This window comes from Zosterops lateralis (genome assembly GCF_965231275.1).
Source record: "Zosterops lateralis genome assembly, chromosome: 5".
NCBI classification, from domain to species: domain Eukaryota; kingdom Metazoa; phylum Chordata; class Aves; order Passeriformes; family Zosteropidae; genus Zosterops; species Zosterops lateralis.
Window position 1 is genome coordinate 44,589,545 of NC_139766.1, and position 17,092 is coordinate 44,606,636.

The 17,092-nt window shown below is 42.5% G+C and overlaps 1 protein-coding gene across 1 annotated transcript in view; it reads left to right on the top strand.

Moving 5' to 3' along the window:
* GATB (glutamyl-tRNA amidotransferase subunit B) overlaps window positions 1-16,093 on the top strand; it is a gene marked incomplete at its 5' end in the record, with an annotated part of 42,229 nt that extends 26,136 nt beyond the window's left edge. The window contains 5 exons of the mRNA XM_083861854.1: window positions 686-875; window positions 7,347-7,480; window positions 7,864-7,942; window positions 13,258-13,392; window positions 15,637-16,093. Of these exons, the coding sequence (XP_083717980.1) occupies window positions 686-875; window positions 7,347-7,480; window positions 7,864-7,942; window positions 13,258-13,392; window positions 15,637-15,765 (667 nt within the window). The 3' untranslated portion in view covers window positions 15,766-16,093. The remainder of the gene's footprint in view (window positions 1-685; window positions 876-7,346; window positions 7,481-7,863; window positions 7,943-13,257; window positions 13,393-15,636) is intronic.
* Window positions 16,094-17,092: the final 999 nt, after the last annotated feature.

Genomic DNA, 17,092 nt, shown 5'->3' on the forward strand with positions numbered 1-17,092 from the left:
GGCAGATTTTAAATAGAAATCATTATAGCCCAATGCCCTTTATTCTAGTGGTTTTGAACCCCTCATTTGATCATGTAAGAGTGAAGTTTCTGCTTCAATCGCAGTTATTTGAGTCACTTGAATTGGCCTTCTCTTTCAGGGAGCCTTTTGTTCTGTGATAGCACCCTGCTGAGCACAGTAACTTTGCTTTTAGCACAGCATGAGATTTCATCAAGATTTTTGAAGTTTGGCTGGAAAAGGTTACAACCTGCCCAGATCACTCCTGGCAGTTGGCTGTCAATCCAAGTTCTTCCCTGCCAGCCCACTCCCATTTTTCTCCAGGTCTGTAATTTGTGCTTGATGCCAAAAAGAGTGGGCTGTTTCCATATCTTTTACTGGTGCTATTGGGACTTTTATTATTACTTTTGGTGCAGAAGTGTTTGAATTACCCCTTTTGTATTATGAACTCTTTAATAATTGGTGAAGAATTCCTGAAGAAAAGAAATAGAGACTTAGCAACAGTTTGGGGCCTGATATCTTTTTACTTATCAATGATATACCAAATAATTGATTTTTAATATTTTGTTTAGTTGAAAGGGTGATACAACTTTCAGGGAAGTATAAACTTGTGATATAAATTTTATTCTTTGTTGTTTAGCTTCCAAGTGAAAATAATTATGAAGGAGTTTTTCTTCATTTTTACTAGGTTCATGCCAGAGCCAAACCTTCCCCCACTGATTCTGTATGATACAAAATCTTTGCCAGCTAATATGAACCATCAGCAAGTGATAAATATTGATTGGATTCAAGAGAGACTTCCTGACCTCCCCAGTGTGAAGAGAGAAAAGCTTGTTGAACAGTATGGGATTCTTCCTGAACACAGCTTCACCTTATTGGTAGGTCTATTGATCAAGTGTTAAAATAAGCCTAGAAACTTCAAAGTTGTACAGTTCTTGAAAAGATCTACAAATGTCATATTAACTAGCTGTCAGTCCTTATGAATATTCTAACTTGGAAGTGTGTCCAGTGCATACTTCATACCGTGGAGCCATAGAGATAAAATGGTGGAAAAAATGAACCAGACACAGTGTGCCAAGAAGTATTTCTCACACAAAGTGCAGTCGAATAACTGGTACTTAATATTGATCTTGTCTGTCTAGACATTGATGCACCCCGACTGACTGCAACAAATGTACAGCCTCTGGATACAGACCCTTGTCTGCAAGTGTCTGCTCTTCAGCTCTGGGCCTGCTGCTAGGCTGGGCACACAGACCAGATTTAATGAACATGAGCTAAAATCCAAAGTCTAAATCTTTAAGCTTCATCTGCTCCTTGACCTACCTTCCACATTACAGGAAACCTCCCCCTTCTTCCCCCCAGATTTATGCTTAGGGAAATGTACCAAATGGTTGCACAGTATCAACTTTCACCTCATAGTGCAGTTTACCAGGGATAGGTTCAGAAGAGGGGATGAGAAGGGAAACGATATGACAAATACAGTCAAAATAAGGAAGTGACAGCAAAATCTCATAACTCCCAAAATCATTCTAGAGGACTATGAGCTTCTTAAATGCAAACTGTCATCTCTCTCTTTGCCAGTGGTAACTCTGGGGAGAGAGTTAGTATACTCATCCTAGATTAGACATTTCACATACACAGCTAAGCTAGGAGAATGTCCTGCTTTGCTTACCACTGTCATTAGTGGAGAGAGAAGGAAAAGGACTTTTTCAGGATGAGATTCAGAGCAGAACTGTAAGTACTTTAAATTGTCCTCTGGAGGAGATCCTTTCCTTTGACTATAAATGAAGGGAGAGGAGTGCACATAACTACCTCATATCCCTTCTTTGTATGTCTGTAATTTAATACACTTGTACAGAGGCTGATTCTACAGGAAGAAAATTATTCTGTATTCTGAGGAAAGCTGTTAGGAAAACTGCTTTTGTGCTGCTGTGCCATTTTAGTGAGTTGCAGACTGTTTGGTGGGCAGGTGAGTCATAATTCTCATCAGTGTCACAAGACTGCAGTCCTAGTATTGAGAGGTGTCAGCAGTTCTTTCATTGGATAAGCTGCAAAACATGATTTTGCGGCCAGTATTCCTGTTCATGCATGCACTTTTTTTTTCACATTTCTAACACATTAAAATAAACATAGGAGTAGAAAGGGTAGATAGGTCATGCATTCCTTTTTTCTGAATTTTTCTACTTCTTTCTCTCTGTAGTCCCTTGGTTCTACATCTACTTGCTTGTTTTCCAAGTCAGCAGTACAGGGAGGAGATTAGGAAAAGCAAAAGTAAAGCTCATTATTTGAGAGAAACGCTTAAGTGAAGGAACAGAGAAACCTAAAAATGATGCAAATACAATCACTCACCATTCCCATAAGTAGATTGATGTGCTGCCAGTCTGTAGCCAATGGCACTGACTACATCCCCCAAAATGCCCTTCCCTCAGTTTTCATTGTTGAGCAGTGCATGAAATATAATCAGTTTGGGTTACTATTAGACTGTGTTCCCACCTGGCTTTGTGCTCATCCTTGGCCTATTTGCTGTGGGAGACAAAGTGGAGAAAGAAAGTGCTGCTCAGCTGTAGCTCAAACACCTATGTGTCTTTGGTGTTTCTGTGGTCACAAATCCAAACCACGGCACCCTCTTTAGGACATAAACTCCATGGCAGCCACACCCAGGGCACCCACTCCTTTCTTGGCATCAGCCCACCTTTTGTGCATATCAAGTTGCTGGTAATGGATGGCTTCTGTCATCTCTGCCAACTCCCCCTGTATGTTTGCCTCATCAACTGCCCTTTATTTCAGCTCTTCTCTGAAATCCTTTATTGCCTTTGCTTTTCCCCTTTTCCTTTTTTTCCTCTTCTGCGACGTGTAAGACAATTAATGAGCTCCAAGCTGAAATTTGGGATTCAGCTTGTAACAAGCTAATGCATCCATTTGAATGCATGAAGCAAGCACGTTCCTCGTCGTGGGTCTCCTTTTATTGTGCATTAGAATGTCAGGCTGCACACTCCCCACCAGAGCTGCTTCCCTGTGCACTGGGACACCCGTGAACCTTAATTCATCGGGAAGTGCCGTGTCCGTCGCTGTGTTCAGCCTGCATCAGAGGCTGCACAGGATTGCTGATAGGGCCAGATGCACACATCTAATGAGCATTCCTTCAGGTTAGAGCGCCCAGGAGTGCTCATTAAATAAATGGCAGTTGTAGAGGACTGGCTCTAAAATGCAAAGTGTGTTCTGCACCAACTTGATAAAGCGTTTTGTGCTGAAGTTACGAGCAGACATACATGCACCAGCAAGCAGGTTTGCTCCTGAGCTTGCTTCCACAGCTTTTTCCTTTTACACAGGAGCTGCCCGTACATACTGTGGTGCTGAAAAACTGAGATTCCTCCTTTGCCTGATTACAGCATGTACTGAGGGGGAAGAATTACCCTATGAATATCTTCATATCTGAAACGCCTTAAGTGTAAATGGCTTCACTTTTGGCAGTTTTATATGAATTGCAGAAATAAATGATGTTTCTGATTTTTCTTGATGAAGAATTGTTCTTACTCATAAGGATATAATTCTCTGAGCCATATAGACTCCATGGTATTTGCGTTCTCAGTTTCTTCATTCAATTTCTACTTTGCTTTGTAAAATGGTAAGCTGGCAAATACATCAATCAGGAAGGATCTCTGACAATTTTGCCAGTTATGGTATTACAGTATGTTCATCTTGCTATCTGTTGAGTAAAAAAAAAAAAAGATATATTGGCATAGACATTAATGTATCAATGTGTTAAATTAATGTGATAATGCAACGCTTCATTTTCAAAATGCATGCTGAGGTCCAACCAGAAAATACATTGATTGTCACAGTACAGCCTGAGAAAAAAAACCCCAGTCTGATCACTTCCTTTTTCATGTGAATTCCAAGTCTTCCTGTGCATCTGCTGTTTCTCAGCTTACTCAGATAAAAGTGGCTGTCCCACTTGGGCTGATTGTCCTGGTGGGACAATCACACTGGTGACTCCTTCAAGCAGTCAGAAGTGGGTTGCTGGAGAAATTGGTTTTGACCATTTTGTTTTATGCCATGCCATTCTCATACATATTAGTGTGCAGATGAACTTATGCTTATTTTTAGAATTCAAATCATTTTACAAGAAGCTTTAGGAAAAAGTTTGAACTTTCTTTGACTGGTCTTCTTGTCTAATGGATGTTCTGAGTTTTTTTCCCCTGACAGTCTTGTACATTTTTGTAGCAGTTGTTACCTCACAGTTGGTTATTGTAGGAGCTGTGATGGTGAAAATGGGAATAACAAAGCAGCAAATGACATTTTATTTGCCAACTTTGAAGCAGTTTTCTTCTTTAGTTCTTTGGGAAACATTACTGGTCTTTAAAAGAATAAGTTTGCATTACAGTCCCAATGTCCCTAAAGATTGTACCCATGGTATTCTGTAAAATAAAGTATTGTTTTAAACTTGTTTAAAAGGTACCTGAAATCACTATACCACTAGGGTTTTTTACATCTCGGTGCTATGAAATGATCATTTTAAACCATGTTTAAAAAAGAAATTTGCATCTGATTGAAATATTGGTATGTCAAGTTTCATGCCAGTGAGACTTGCATGAATAAATTACAGCATATTTGGTGTGTAATGGGAGCATGGAGTGGCCTGGATCACAAACACGATGCTACTATTCCAGATTTCTGATTTTCTTTCAATGAAGTTTAGGGTTTCAGAATGAAGAGAGAACAGGCAGTCAGCATTCCTGTAAATCCAGCATGTTGGAACGTGCAGTGATTTTCAGCTCAGATTTGCCGCAAGGGACAGGTCTGTGAGCGTGTTGGTAGTTTGAGTGAATTTGGCAGGAAGAAAGTTTACCAAAATGTAAACCAAATTAAAGTCAAGTAGTGCAGTATCTAGAAATTGAAGCTAATGAAGTTATGCCTACGTTTTTTTTTAATATGACAAGAAAATAAGGAAAATGTTTCATTTCTGTCAGTCATTCTGATGTTTTGACACTCCGCCTTACTTATTTCAGTCTAGCATTACTGGGTTTTACTTCTCTTTGGCTACAGAAAATGACAGTCACTTTAAAAAACCCAAAACTAAATGCACGGGAATTTTGGGGAATGTATCTGGTTATGTGTGCACAAGTAGTGAGTATGGGGTTCAGAGACATGGTAGCATATGTAAGTCTGTCTCACTGAGTTTTCCTGCGCTTTTCTGCACTTGCTGCCTGGAAATCATCTGATTAAAATGGAAAGGCTGCGTATGTTTGTCCTTGATTTTTCAAAGGTCTGGCAGCAGCATCAGAACTTCAACTCCAGCCAGACTGTAAGTATCCAGAGATCTGGATGTGCCCACTGCTAGGGATACATTCTGTAGTCTGTACATGATGGAAGTGCTGGATGTGCTGCATCTGAGCTGTGCAGCTGCATTCAGACATGTGGCATCTGCAGACATTATTTGCCTGTGCATAATGTTGTAGCTAGACCTACTCTGCCTGGAATGTTTGTAAAACCTTCTGCAGCATTTGTAAAGAGACCAGCATTCAGACATATTCACTTTTTTCCTACCTAGATTGGACAACCGTTGCTATGTAAAGGAACCCACTATTTAAATAATGACTGTTTGTTTGTGCTGTTGAATCCTGAGGTGAATTAGAAAGAGTACAGTACTTGGCAATACCTCATTCTAGGAATTCTGCTTAACATACACAGTTTTTAACCAAGTTTACTGTGCTTTGGTAATCGTGTCATTCCTTTACAGTTTTTTTTTAAGTTCAATTTGTTCCTCTAGTCTATTTAGCCTTAGTTTTGCATAATTTGATTAGAGAGTAACTGCTAGTTAAATTAGAATGCTGGAGATAAAGAGAATGATGTCTATGTATATTAGATAGATAACTAGTTAGTGGAGTGGTTCACAAAAGACCTCTGTGGTTTTCCAGACCGACAACTTGGTTTCTTTGGTTGTGGTCTCAAGGGGAAGGGGATTGGTCTGATTTTTGTCACATCAGTTTTACAGCACAGACATTAATCTAGGTACATTTTGTTCTGTTTCACAGAACAAAGATCAGTTGTTTGCAGTCTTCTCAAAAGCCATCAAAAGTCATCATTATCAATGAAAAATGTGGTATCCAGAGCTTTTGGAAGTTTGTGTTGTGAAAGTTTGGAGAAGGAAAGTCTAAAATTCTACATTGCTATGGCAGTAAGTGGCCTTTAAAAACAAGAACAAATGAAACTGTTTTGATGGGATGTGAGTGGAGAACTCAGGCTTTGTTTTTTGGTTACCCTTTTTGCTCATAACTGTTCAGAGATCTGCAGTCAGATCTAGGTGCTTGAGAAATATTTTTGCTGTGATGACTGTATACTTAGAATAGCTCCTTGGCTATCTCTAAGCTGTTACCTCCTGACTTCTGAGAGCTGGCTTGTCCTTCTGAGTGTTTATGGCACACAGGCAGAAGTCCAGTGGCATGCTGGATTTGGATTCCTCCTTTAAAAGGCAGGAGCTGCCACTTCATACCTCTTCAGCCTTTAGCAAACCTAATGAGTTCTGTGCTGCATTTAAAGGTCCATCAATGCCTTGATGACAAGCACCACAGCATTCAACAGACTGTACAGTATCTGTTCTTCTAAAAACAATCTCAGATTTCACTTAGGCTATAAATTGAATCTCCCACTGTCATATCTTCTGAGCTTTTAGTGTGCTGTGTAAAAGCTTACCATGGCTTCTCAGAAAAAAAATGGAAAAATAAAGCCCTGCTTCTTACATATGACCTTTCCGTATCACTGAAGGGTACATGTAAGCTGAATTTACTAATTCAATCCAAAATAAATAGAAGTGATTTCAAGATCAAGAGTGAAGTAGCTGCAGACAATTTCAGGAAAAGGCTGTTCTTGGTAAAACAGCCATGACAGCCTGTGAGATGGCAGCATTGTATTTTCTAGCATTATACATAGAACACTTGCAAAGATGAGAAAGCTTCTGTCCAAATGCTAATTTTAGGGAGGCATTAAGAGAAAAATGATCACTCATTTGTTGGAAGTTCCACTGAAACAGGATCACAGATAAACTGTATGTTCCTGTTCAAGGTGTAAGATTGTTTGCTGTTATGTTAATAAAATTACTCCAAAGTCGTGTGACTTTGCAGTGAATTCACAAGTGAAGTTTACTTTAGGACTGAGCATTTATAAGCTGAGTGTGATTGTGTAATTAATTGTAAACTCTAACTTCTGTCACCTGCTCCAGGTGACCCTGCCTTGGCAGAGGGGTTGGACTGCATGATCTCCAGAGGTCCCTTCCAGCCCTAACGATTCTGTGATTCTGTAATCATGTTTGCACTCCAGTATCTCTGATACATTTAACTTTTCTTAAACAGAATGAAGACGGGCTAGCAGAATTCTTTGAAAGTGTGGTAAAACAGACCCAGATGAAGCCAAAGAAGGTAATTGGCTGGATCCTGAATGACCTGCTCAGTTACCTGAAACAACATTCCCTTACAGTAAAGGAAAGGTCAGTCTTCTTCATTGCTACAGTGGTGAGACAAAGTGATCCTTTTCTCATGTCTGGTGCCGTGTCACTCCATTGCTCATGGCTGCTTTAGTTGCTGCCTGTGAAGTTTGTAACTCCAGGTATTCCCACACAGGCCTTGGCTCTGTCCTCCTGAATGGAGTTAGACAAATACATGGCAGAGAAGAGGATCATGTAGTTAAGAGTAGCAGTCAGTCTTTAGAATGCAGTGATGGTAAGGCATAGTCAGGCCATTAGTACTGAACATGAGGAAAAATAGCTTGTCATACTGAACTGTGTGATCTTTAGGCAAGCAGCAGTAACATAGATACATTATTATAGATCACCTTATTCTCTGAGGTAACTTCTGCCCACTTCTTCTCTAGCCCAGTCAGTTCTATTCTCCTGGCCGACCTCTTGAACCTTCTAGAAAAAAAAGAAATTTCTTCTACAGCAGCAAAGCGAGTAAGTACCTTTTTCATTTTGCTGAACTCTGGATCTGTGGCTGCTTACTTCAGTTGTGTAGCAATTTTACAATCATTGTGTACCAGTGCAATGGTTGCTTTAAAGGGAAATTAAAGTGTTGATAAAGGATAACTTCTGTATATATACTATATACATATAATAGATGCAAATGCCTTATGTGTGTATATAATCTTAGAGCTATATCTGCATATTCCCAGTTAGAAGGGGGCAGAAGCCAAATAGTAGACTGAAACAATGTGAACTGAACTCAAATAAATCCTGCTTCTGAACAGAGCAGACAGTAGATCTCAATTTCACTATTCTAGTCAGGCCTGCGTGAAAGGTCAGTGGGAGCTAATCCATGGCTTGCAGTTAAGATGAGAGTATCAGTTACTGGATTCCTGAAGACAGTAAGGTCTACATTCCCAAGCATTAGCACATGGCAGAGGATAGAATTCATCCAAGTGTAGTCAAAAAAGGAGTTCTGCATTGGTGTACCTGAGTCAAAAGTGCCAGAGGTCTGGCCTTTCTTTTATCCTTGCTTCTTTGAGGAAGTGCTGTCATGAAGCTCTCAAGCAAATAAAGCTGGGGGGTTTTTTTCACCTTGCCTAAGAGAGTTTGAAAAATCAGCTCTTGATGATTTACATCTAAAATTGTGAACTGGTTATGATGGGAACAGTATTGCTGTGTTTGTAGACAAAATTTAGAAGCTTTTTTGTGATGGGCCATAATCAGTCATTCACCTTAAATTGCTGCAAGCTCATTTATGTGGAATGATTTGTCTTTTCAGATTAATTATTATACTCTAGATAACTGCATTAGTTGACTGTTTCAGTGTTTATCAGTGAAACTGTTAATGAACTGTGAATGAACTTTCTGGTTTGTTTTTTTTTTTTTGGAAATGGTTGTGGTTCTTAATTAAGTTGGTCTGTGTCTGTGGATAGCCAGCTGCATAAGACAGGCATCATAAATAGGGATTTAAGTGCCTGGCTTCAGGCATGTGTGTTTGGAAATTTTGTATTGGAAAAGTAAAAGCTTCAAAAAGGAGATAAAGTATTAATAGGAAAAGCACTGGAATGCAGAGCAGCTCTGTGCCTGCGGGGTTGTGGCACACCCATCAGTTTGGTGTCTGTGTTTGAAAAGGACACTTCAGAACTCCAGTCTGAAGTCTCTTCCTTGTGGAGGTAGGGACAGGAGACTAATGCTCTTCTATGGGATTTTCTGCTTTGTGATATATTTGTGTGCCAGGCAGTTCTGACAGGTTGTGAAGTGTCAAGAATCTCAGAAATCCATTTGTTGTTTAATTACTAACTCCTTGTAATGTGCATGTTGTCCCCAGTGATCTGAAACTGGACCCAGAAATTGCAGTACTGTTTGCCCTCACCGAGTGATGATGCTATCAAACTGCAGAAACCTTGCCACATTTAGAAAAGTATTTTGGTTGCCTGGATGTCAGAAGAGTAACAAATGCTTATAACAATTCTCAGCAGTAGGCAGAGACGCTGGATGGCCCGAGGGCAGAAAGGGCTATATATACACACACCAGCAGATGAATTGCAGCTCTTGGGAAGGGGAGCATGATCTGCAATGGCAGACACCGATCCTGTGGGGAGGGATGGAAGGGTTTTCCATGGGGTGAGCACACAGACATGTGTACACATGCGTGCTCACTGCAGGAAGCTGTTAACCACTTAAATTATTTAACAGGTTTTGTGTTTAGGCTCTGCTAAGGCAGTAAAACAGGCAGATAAAAGCTGTGAGCACCGGCTGTACACACTGAGCATTGTGTGGTAGGATGCAATGCCAAGCTAAGGGTACTGTGTGCTCACATAATTACCATGTAGGTAATTACAGAGCTCATGCCCAACTTGCCATCAAACATAGCATCCCACTCCAGAGGTCTCCGAAGCAGTTCCAGGCTGGTGTGCCTGTGCAAAGGAGGGAGCAGCTTCCAGCTCTGCTGGCATGCAGGCCTGTGGGTGAGCGTGTTCTGGATCAGATGGATACACACTGCCTGTGGCCCAGCCCAGAGGCACCATTTTCAAGCCCACAGTGCAAAGAGTCGGTGCTGCTCACCCAGGGCTGAAACCAGCCTGATGGGGAGTGTGCCAGTGATGGGGCCTTGCTCCTCAAGTTGCCAGGCTGGCAGCAGGTCCATGTCTGGCATAACAGACCTGCCTGTGAGTTATGGCATTACGGGAGGAGGCTGGTTCCTGGGCTAGGGAAGTGGAAACTTGTCCCTGCTGCCAGGAGCCATGCTGGAGCAACTCTGTGTGGACAGCCTTGTCACTGGTTCATGGGGAATCCATGCCCAGCAGGTCACAGAGCAGAGCAGACTTTGGGTTTTGCTGGCTGCTGCAGTTGCTTAGGTGACCCACATAGGAATAACTTCAACAGACCTGCTTGGCATCCCCACTTTAAAGTAGATAGCAGGGAAAGTAGAGTAGAATACCCATAGAGGGAAAGATAGAGTACAGTACCCATATCTAAACATTACCATCTGCTTTGACAATTATGAATACACCATCTGGAGGACTGGACCCAACCTGTCCCCTGCTTCTCTGAGAGGCTGAGGGACACCTGCCAGACACGAAGGCTTCCGTCACTGGAAAGGAGAGGTGCCCACAGGACTTGCTGGAGTGGTGCTGCCTGCTGCTTTCCTGCCGCCCTTGGCAGCAGATCACTGCAGATAGGGTTTCCAGTTGGAGCATTCTTAGGCACAGCAGTCAGCTGGCGCGGTCACCAGTTGCAAAATGTTTGATATGATGCCCATGACAGCCAGACGTGTAAGTCCTGATTAAGCATCTTGACCAATGCTGCTATGCCTGCATAGGTGGAGACCACAGAACATCGTTAAAATCTAATCACGCTCAGGCAAGAATCAATAGTAGAAGCTACTGAGATCTCAGTAATGGAAATGAGGTTTGAGATTCACGTTTTGGCTCTGGAGACTTCATAATTTGATCCTCCTGTGCTGGTGCAGGCAGTTTGTGTAAATGAGTTGAAATTGTTTTTTAAACTGCTTTCTTTAGATTTGTACTCCTTGCCAAGTGGAGAAACACATTTTTTAAAAGTGCATCTTTGACAGGTCTTGGCCACATCTCTTTCTGCTTTAGTACATACCTGTAAACAAGCAAGGGCCTTGATAACATTGTTGCTCTACTAACTGCAGATGCTTGTTACCAAATGGGAAGGGACACATGATGCAGCTGTCACAGAGAAAATCTGGTGCCTTCAAGGTTTCTAATGGGCAAGCTTTCCTCAGTGCCAGGAAATATTTGGCATAGGCATAACAGGGAATCAGAGCTGGATCTCTGTCAAGCTGTCCTGCCCCTGATCTAAGTCAGCCTGATGTACATGTTGCTCCTGGGTAACTGCCATGTTTGGCTGCATAGATTTTGTTCATTGCAGATTTCCTCTTCCTGCAGCCCATGGCATCCTGCTTGAATACATATCAGTCCTAAAAATCTTACCTGCCTTTTTCCAGAAGAGTGAAAGGGCTTATTCATTGTCCACTCTGATTTGTGCAGTACTTTAGACTGTCCAGGGTGTTTTGCTAGAGGCTGTGCTGTGCCTGGCAAGGACAGGGCTCATTCTGAGGGGTGACATACAGCATGGGTGCCTTGGGAGGCCTCCAGGACAGAAACCTTCCTGCACAGAAGAAGCAGAAGGGCTGCCTGGTGTAGCTATGGAGTGGAACAAAAAAAAAAAAAAAAAAAAAAACCACCACAAAAAAAGCTAAACAGCTGCAGACAGGCTGAATCTCTGTTGGATATATTTATTTCTAGGGTTATTCCAGGTAGCACTGGCATCATGATTTTTAAATATCACACTAGAAGGAAGATCTTTTGGAAGACATTATACACAGCACTGATTTATTCAGTATAAAGATCTGAAAGCTTTACTTATAGCTGTTGTAACTCTGGCTGCTTATCAGTATCTTCAATATTGTCATCTGCCTTTGGCCCTCTCACAAGGAAAAATTAAGATGTAGCTACCACAATATAGCTGTGTGTCATTACCCTCTCACAAGGTCTCCAGAAGAGTTGATAAGATCCCATAAAAAGCTTCAGAGTGCTACTGGCAAACAAATATCCTCTTGCAGCAATTGTGTGAATGCACGGTTCTTAAATACTTGCTGTGACTAGGGAACTCTTTAACTAAAGGTCTTTTGTACCCAAAAATTTGTCATGCTGAAGCAAATTGCTGGGGTAGTTAAGACCCCTTGAGGTGTGCTTCATTCTACCTGAGTTCTCTTGCTGCCCTGCAAATTATTTAACATGCAGTTTGAATGCCCCCCCCTCCCCTTGTCTTCCCATCCCAGCCTCTTCTTCATCCTACAGAGAATATTTAGTGCTGCAACTTTGACATGACATTCATTTCCATATTGGGAAACAGCAATGGTCCAAACATACAATTATATCTTCAGCTCAGGATGGAGTACAATGAGCTGTTTTAATAAGGGTTTTCTTACTCCCCTCCCACGGCCCTGAAATAAAAGCAAAGGGAATACAGAAAATGACTGCCCAAGGAAATTGGTTTTTTATAAATGTTCTCTCCTCTCAAGTGTATTCCAGGGCAATAGCCCTGCTGCAGTGTAGGAAAACACTAGCATTAACAAGTGATTATTCCACAGGCCTGGGTTTGCCCAGCAGTCCAGTGCTTGGAGATGATGCATAGGTGGGCTGGAGCTGCTGCATTCATTCTGCTTGGCACCATTTTTCTTCTGCTTTGTCATACGTATCCTCATTAGAGCCTGCTGGCGAGGACTGGTAATGGGATGAGTTACCTGGGATTGGACTTGGTACAATAGCCAGCTAATCGTCAGTTCCCGGGCAGAGCCATTGCTCATGGTGATGCATTTCCTTGCTGCTCCCAGGCAGTTCTGTGCATGATGTGAGAAGAGCAGGAGTGCTGCTGGAGGAGCAGCTTTGCAGCCATCCCTGCTGTGGTGGCTCCTCTCCCAGCCAGGGAGTGGCAGCTCCAGGCATAAGGAATGGGGCTGTGCTCAGCAAACACCTCTGGAGAGACCCCGGCACTGCCCAGACTGCAGGAGGCTGCACAGCACCTGCTGTGAATCATTAACCTGGACTGCAGGAAGTGGTCATGCTTTGTCTCAGTACAGGTGGCAGAAGAGGAGGGGGATACAAGGGCTCTTTCAGAGAGGCACATGATTAAATCTTGGGCTTGTTCACGTTTAGACAGTCTCCTCTTAGTAAAAATACCACTTCTTGGATGCATAAGCAAAATACTGCATCTTAACAATGTTGGTACATAAAGCCACTGACCTTTGCTGCTTTTTTTGTGATTTTCAGGTGCTTGCAGAATTGTGGAAGGGAGAAGGGAAGACTCCCCTTGAAATTGTTAAAGAACAGAAACTTGAACTGTTACAGGATCAAAAAGAGCTTGAACAGATCTGCCAGGCAGTGATTGATGGACAAGAAAATGAGGTGATTATGATGGTGCTGGGAACCTTCTGCACTGTGGCAGTCTGTGGCACTGAAAGGGGGTTAAAATAGCCTCTCTTTTTTTCCCTTTTGATGGCATTTGAGCTCTAGAGCCAGAGCAGTAGAGCTGCTGCCAAAATATTAGCAGGCTTTTCTTCTCCTTTCTTATTCTACTAAGTGGGTTTTTTGAAACTGAAGCTTACGCAAAATGATCCGCAAAACAAATTACCAGTCTGGCTAATGTGCCAAGTCATTCTGAGAGCCCATAAAACTTTAATGCAGGAAAGCAAAACTGCAGGGCCTTGTCCCTCTCCAGCTGTACTGCCATTAACCTGACCCTGCCACCCAGCCACATAACTCTGATTTTTATGTCATCTGTTGTGATATTGGGGCAACACTGTTAAACTGTTCTGAAGCTGGAGATTGAAGTTACCTGCCAGCAAGGCATATATTAGTTATGGAATTAGAGACTGTATCAGAGCTGGCAGGGCAGAAATTCTACTTGCATCTGACTTTTTGCCATGTCCCTGTCTCTGTCCACTGCCAAAGAGAGGAGCCTCACTGGCTCTCCTGCCTGACAGTGGCTGTGGGGTGGGGAGGAGCCAGAGCCCTGTGGCAGCAGCAGTGGCTCCACAGCTGCTGCCCACTCTGCTGTTCTGCTGGGCTGTGGCAGCAGCACAAATGCTGCCCTGTGGGGGATGATTGGCTCTTCCCCATCTCCTTGGAAAGACACACAGCAGCCAGTGTGGTGCAGTCTAACAAGGTCTGAGCTGGAAAAAAAATGGAAAAAACCCTTGTTGATCATGAAAGGGAGGAGTGGGAAGGGATCTTGACAGTCTATATAATCTGCTTTATAAAAAGCAAAATGAAAACAAGTGCTTATATGTTCTCTGGAGCAAAAATGTAAAAGCAGAAGTGAATAGCTTACTTCTAATATAAACAATGTCTAGCTCCATTTGCCACTTGGAAAAAAACATTAACATCTTTTGAGAACAATACCACCCACTCCAGATCTCATTGGGGGATGCTAACAGCTCTGCAAGAGCTTTTGATAAAATGAGCTTGCAGTAGGTCGGCGTGACCTCCATCCGACTTGACTCATTTGCAGAGCCTGATAAAAGTGCTGCTGTATTTCCAGACTGGTATGAAAGCACAGGCAGGGAGGGAGAGAATGTCAGAACTGACTGGGAAGTGCAGGAGCTGAAGGTCCATAACCACACTCCCACTTTAATGTGTTTTGAGAGTAACTTTTTTCAGAATGAAATAGCTTCTAAACAGCTGCTCAAACCAACACTGAGCACTTTATGGCAGTGCAGGACTAGGACTGTACCACACTCTGCTCCACGTAATGAGTCTTTTCCACTGTGCAACATAACAGAGAAGACTTTAGACTGACAGTAATTCAGAGACTGTAATGAGAAGTGGTATTTGCATCTGAATTTGCTATTGGCACAGTGCGTGGCTCCTATGTTTGCAACCCATCCCTGAATATCTATAAATATGTCACTGTTTCTTTCCATCTGTTGTGTTCTGCCCAGTACTCTGACAAGGTAGAGAAAGCCTTCCCTGCCACACAAACAGTAGGAAGGCCAGATGCTTGTCCTTCAGGAGTAGCATCTCCTTTAGGAAGGCCCAAAGGTGAAATTTATGACCCTTTCAGCTTTTAAACACAGCCCTTGCAATGTAGCAGGTTATTGTGCATCAAAGGCTGTCTGATAGGAGATTACATTTGACCAGTTAATTAATCATCATGTTGCAAAGGATTATGTGCTTGAAGGAAATACAAAACACCTACATCTGTGCTTGAAGGACCTCACCAATATTATCAAATAGATTTGATTCTATGCAAATTGCCTGTTATAACAGGGCATTATTATTCAGCAAAATGGTAGATCCTATTAGCCAGGAAAGTCCATCTCACTTCGGTGGCTCTTTTCCAGGAAGTTGCTGTTCAAGCTGCAGACACTGTAAAAGCCAAAAGTTGTCTTCTGACTCTTTCAATAAGAGGAGCTCTCTCTATTAGTTCTAAGGCCCTGCTGCTGTAGAGACTTGCTGTTCTCTCATGGGAGAAGAGCAGGAGCTTATTGCAAAGCTGTAGGCAGTTTTTATAAATAACACTTTAGGCCAAAATGCAGTCTTTTATCACAAGAGTCCAAAGAACAAAAATATTCATACCTTGGTTGGGAATGAGTGAAGATGTTCATTTTTCGTGTAACAATGGTGTCTGTTTCATTTTTTTCTTTAAAGGTTATGGCAATAAAGGCAGGAAATTGGAAAGTTCTAAATAAGTTAATTGGTCTGGTACAAAGGAAAACACAAGGACGGTCCAATCCTGTCCTGGTGAAGCAATTATTAGAGAAGAAGCTATCAGAGTAGCCTCAAGAGAAAAAGCACACAAGCAACTAAAGAACCATGTGCTTCGTTCTGTCTGCAAATGAACTCTGGTGTCGCATTGTGCAGCATCGCGCTTGTTGGTTATACTTCAAGCAGCTTGAAGTCCCAGCCTTCCCTGGATGCATCAGCCAAAGGCAGATGGGCCACAGAAAAGCAGGATACAGCCATTTGCATCTCCCACGCTTTGATGTGGCACTTGGAAATGTGATTTCCACACAGCCCTGGGAAACAAGCTCCCAGAGGTGTCTGTGAGTATGCAGAGAGCTGAAACAGCATGGGTTAGCTTTCTAATAAAGCAGGTACAAACTCAGCTTTTCTGTCTGCCTGTTTATGAGAAGGGAGATTCACAATCTCAAATACTCAATTTGGGCGTGCACATTGTTACTCACTGTCAGTGTGAGCACAACAGTAACAATGATTAAAACACCCAGAAGTAATTGAGGGAACCATGTGCACCTCAACACCTAACAGAAGGGGAAAAAAGTTCACTGCTATCATTCTTCTGGTTTCTGAGGAAAGGGGAAAGGATGAAGCCATGAGCTGCTGAACTGTGTGCCTAAGGGTAGGTAGTGCCATAGACAGAAGTGCCTGCATCTCACCCTGTCAGATTGTTTGCTTGCCTTCTCCCAGTTCTGCACCCACATACCTGCTGTGCCTGCTCTCAATTCTGAGGAGTGCCTGAGCCCTTCTGAGGGTCACATCCCATTTTGGCCTCAGGTTCAGAACAGCAGATGTGCTTCTCTCAGCCCTATACAATCTACAACAGAACAAGTAGAATCACAGAATAGCTGCAGTTGGAAGGGATCCACAAGGATCACTGGAGTCCAGCTCCTGGCCCTGCACAGGACAGCCCCAGCTCCAGTTTGGTTTTTTTCCTCTGCAGGCAAGAACTTGGCCCCATGTCACAAATGCCTCATGCCCAGGGCTGCTGCTTCTCTGGCACGTGGTTTTCTGCTGTCATCTGGAACTGCACTGCTTTGGGGAGGGAATGGAACACACACTTGGCTTACCAAAACTGAGTGGGATTCAGCTGCGGTTCAACTGGGTTAATCCTAAGGGGTGTTTTGTGCTGGTAGATTTTTGGTTTTTTACATATTTTGTTTTTCAGTTTCTGGCTTTCAGTACTCACTGAAATGCAGGGATCTGGAATAAACTTCCCCCTCGCAACCAACTTTAGCTGATTGAGCCATTAACAGGAAATGCAACAACGAGGCTGTCAAATTTTCATGTAGTAGCAAGATAAATCCCATTTAGTACCAGATGCTTGAAGTTCTTAAATCCCTCCTGGAGCCTAAGCCATACTTTTTAA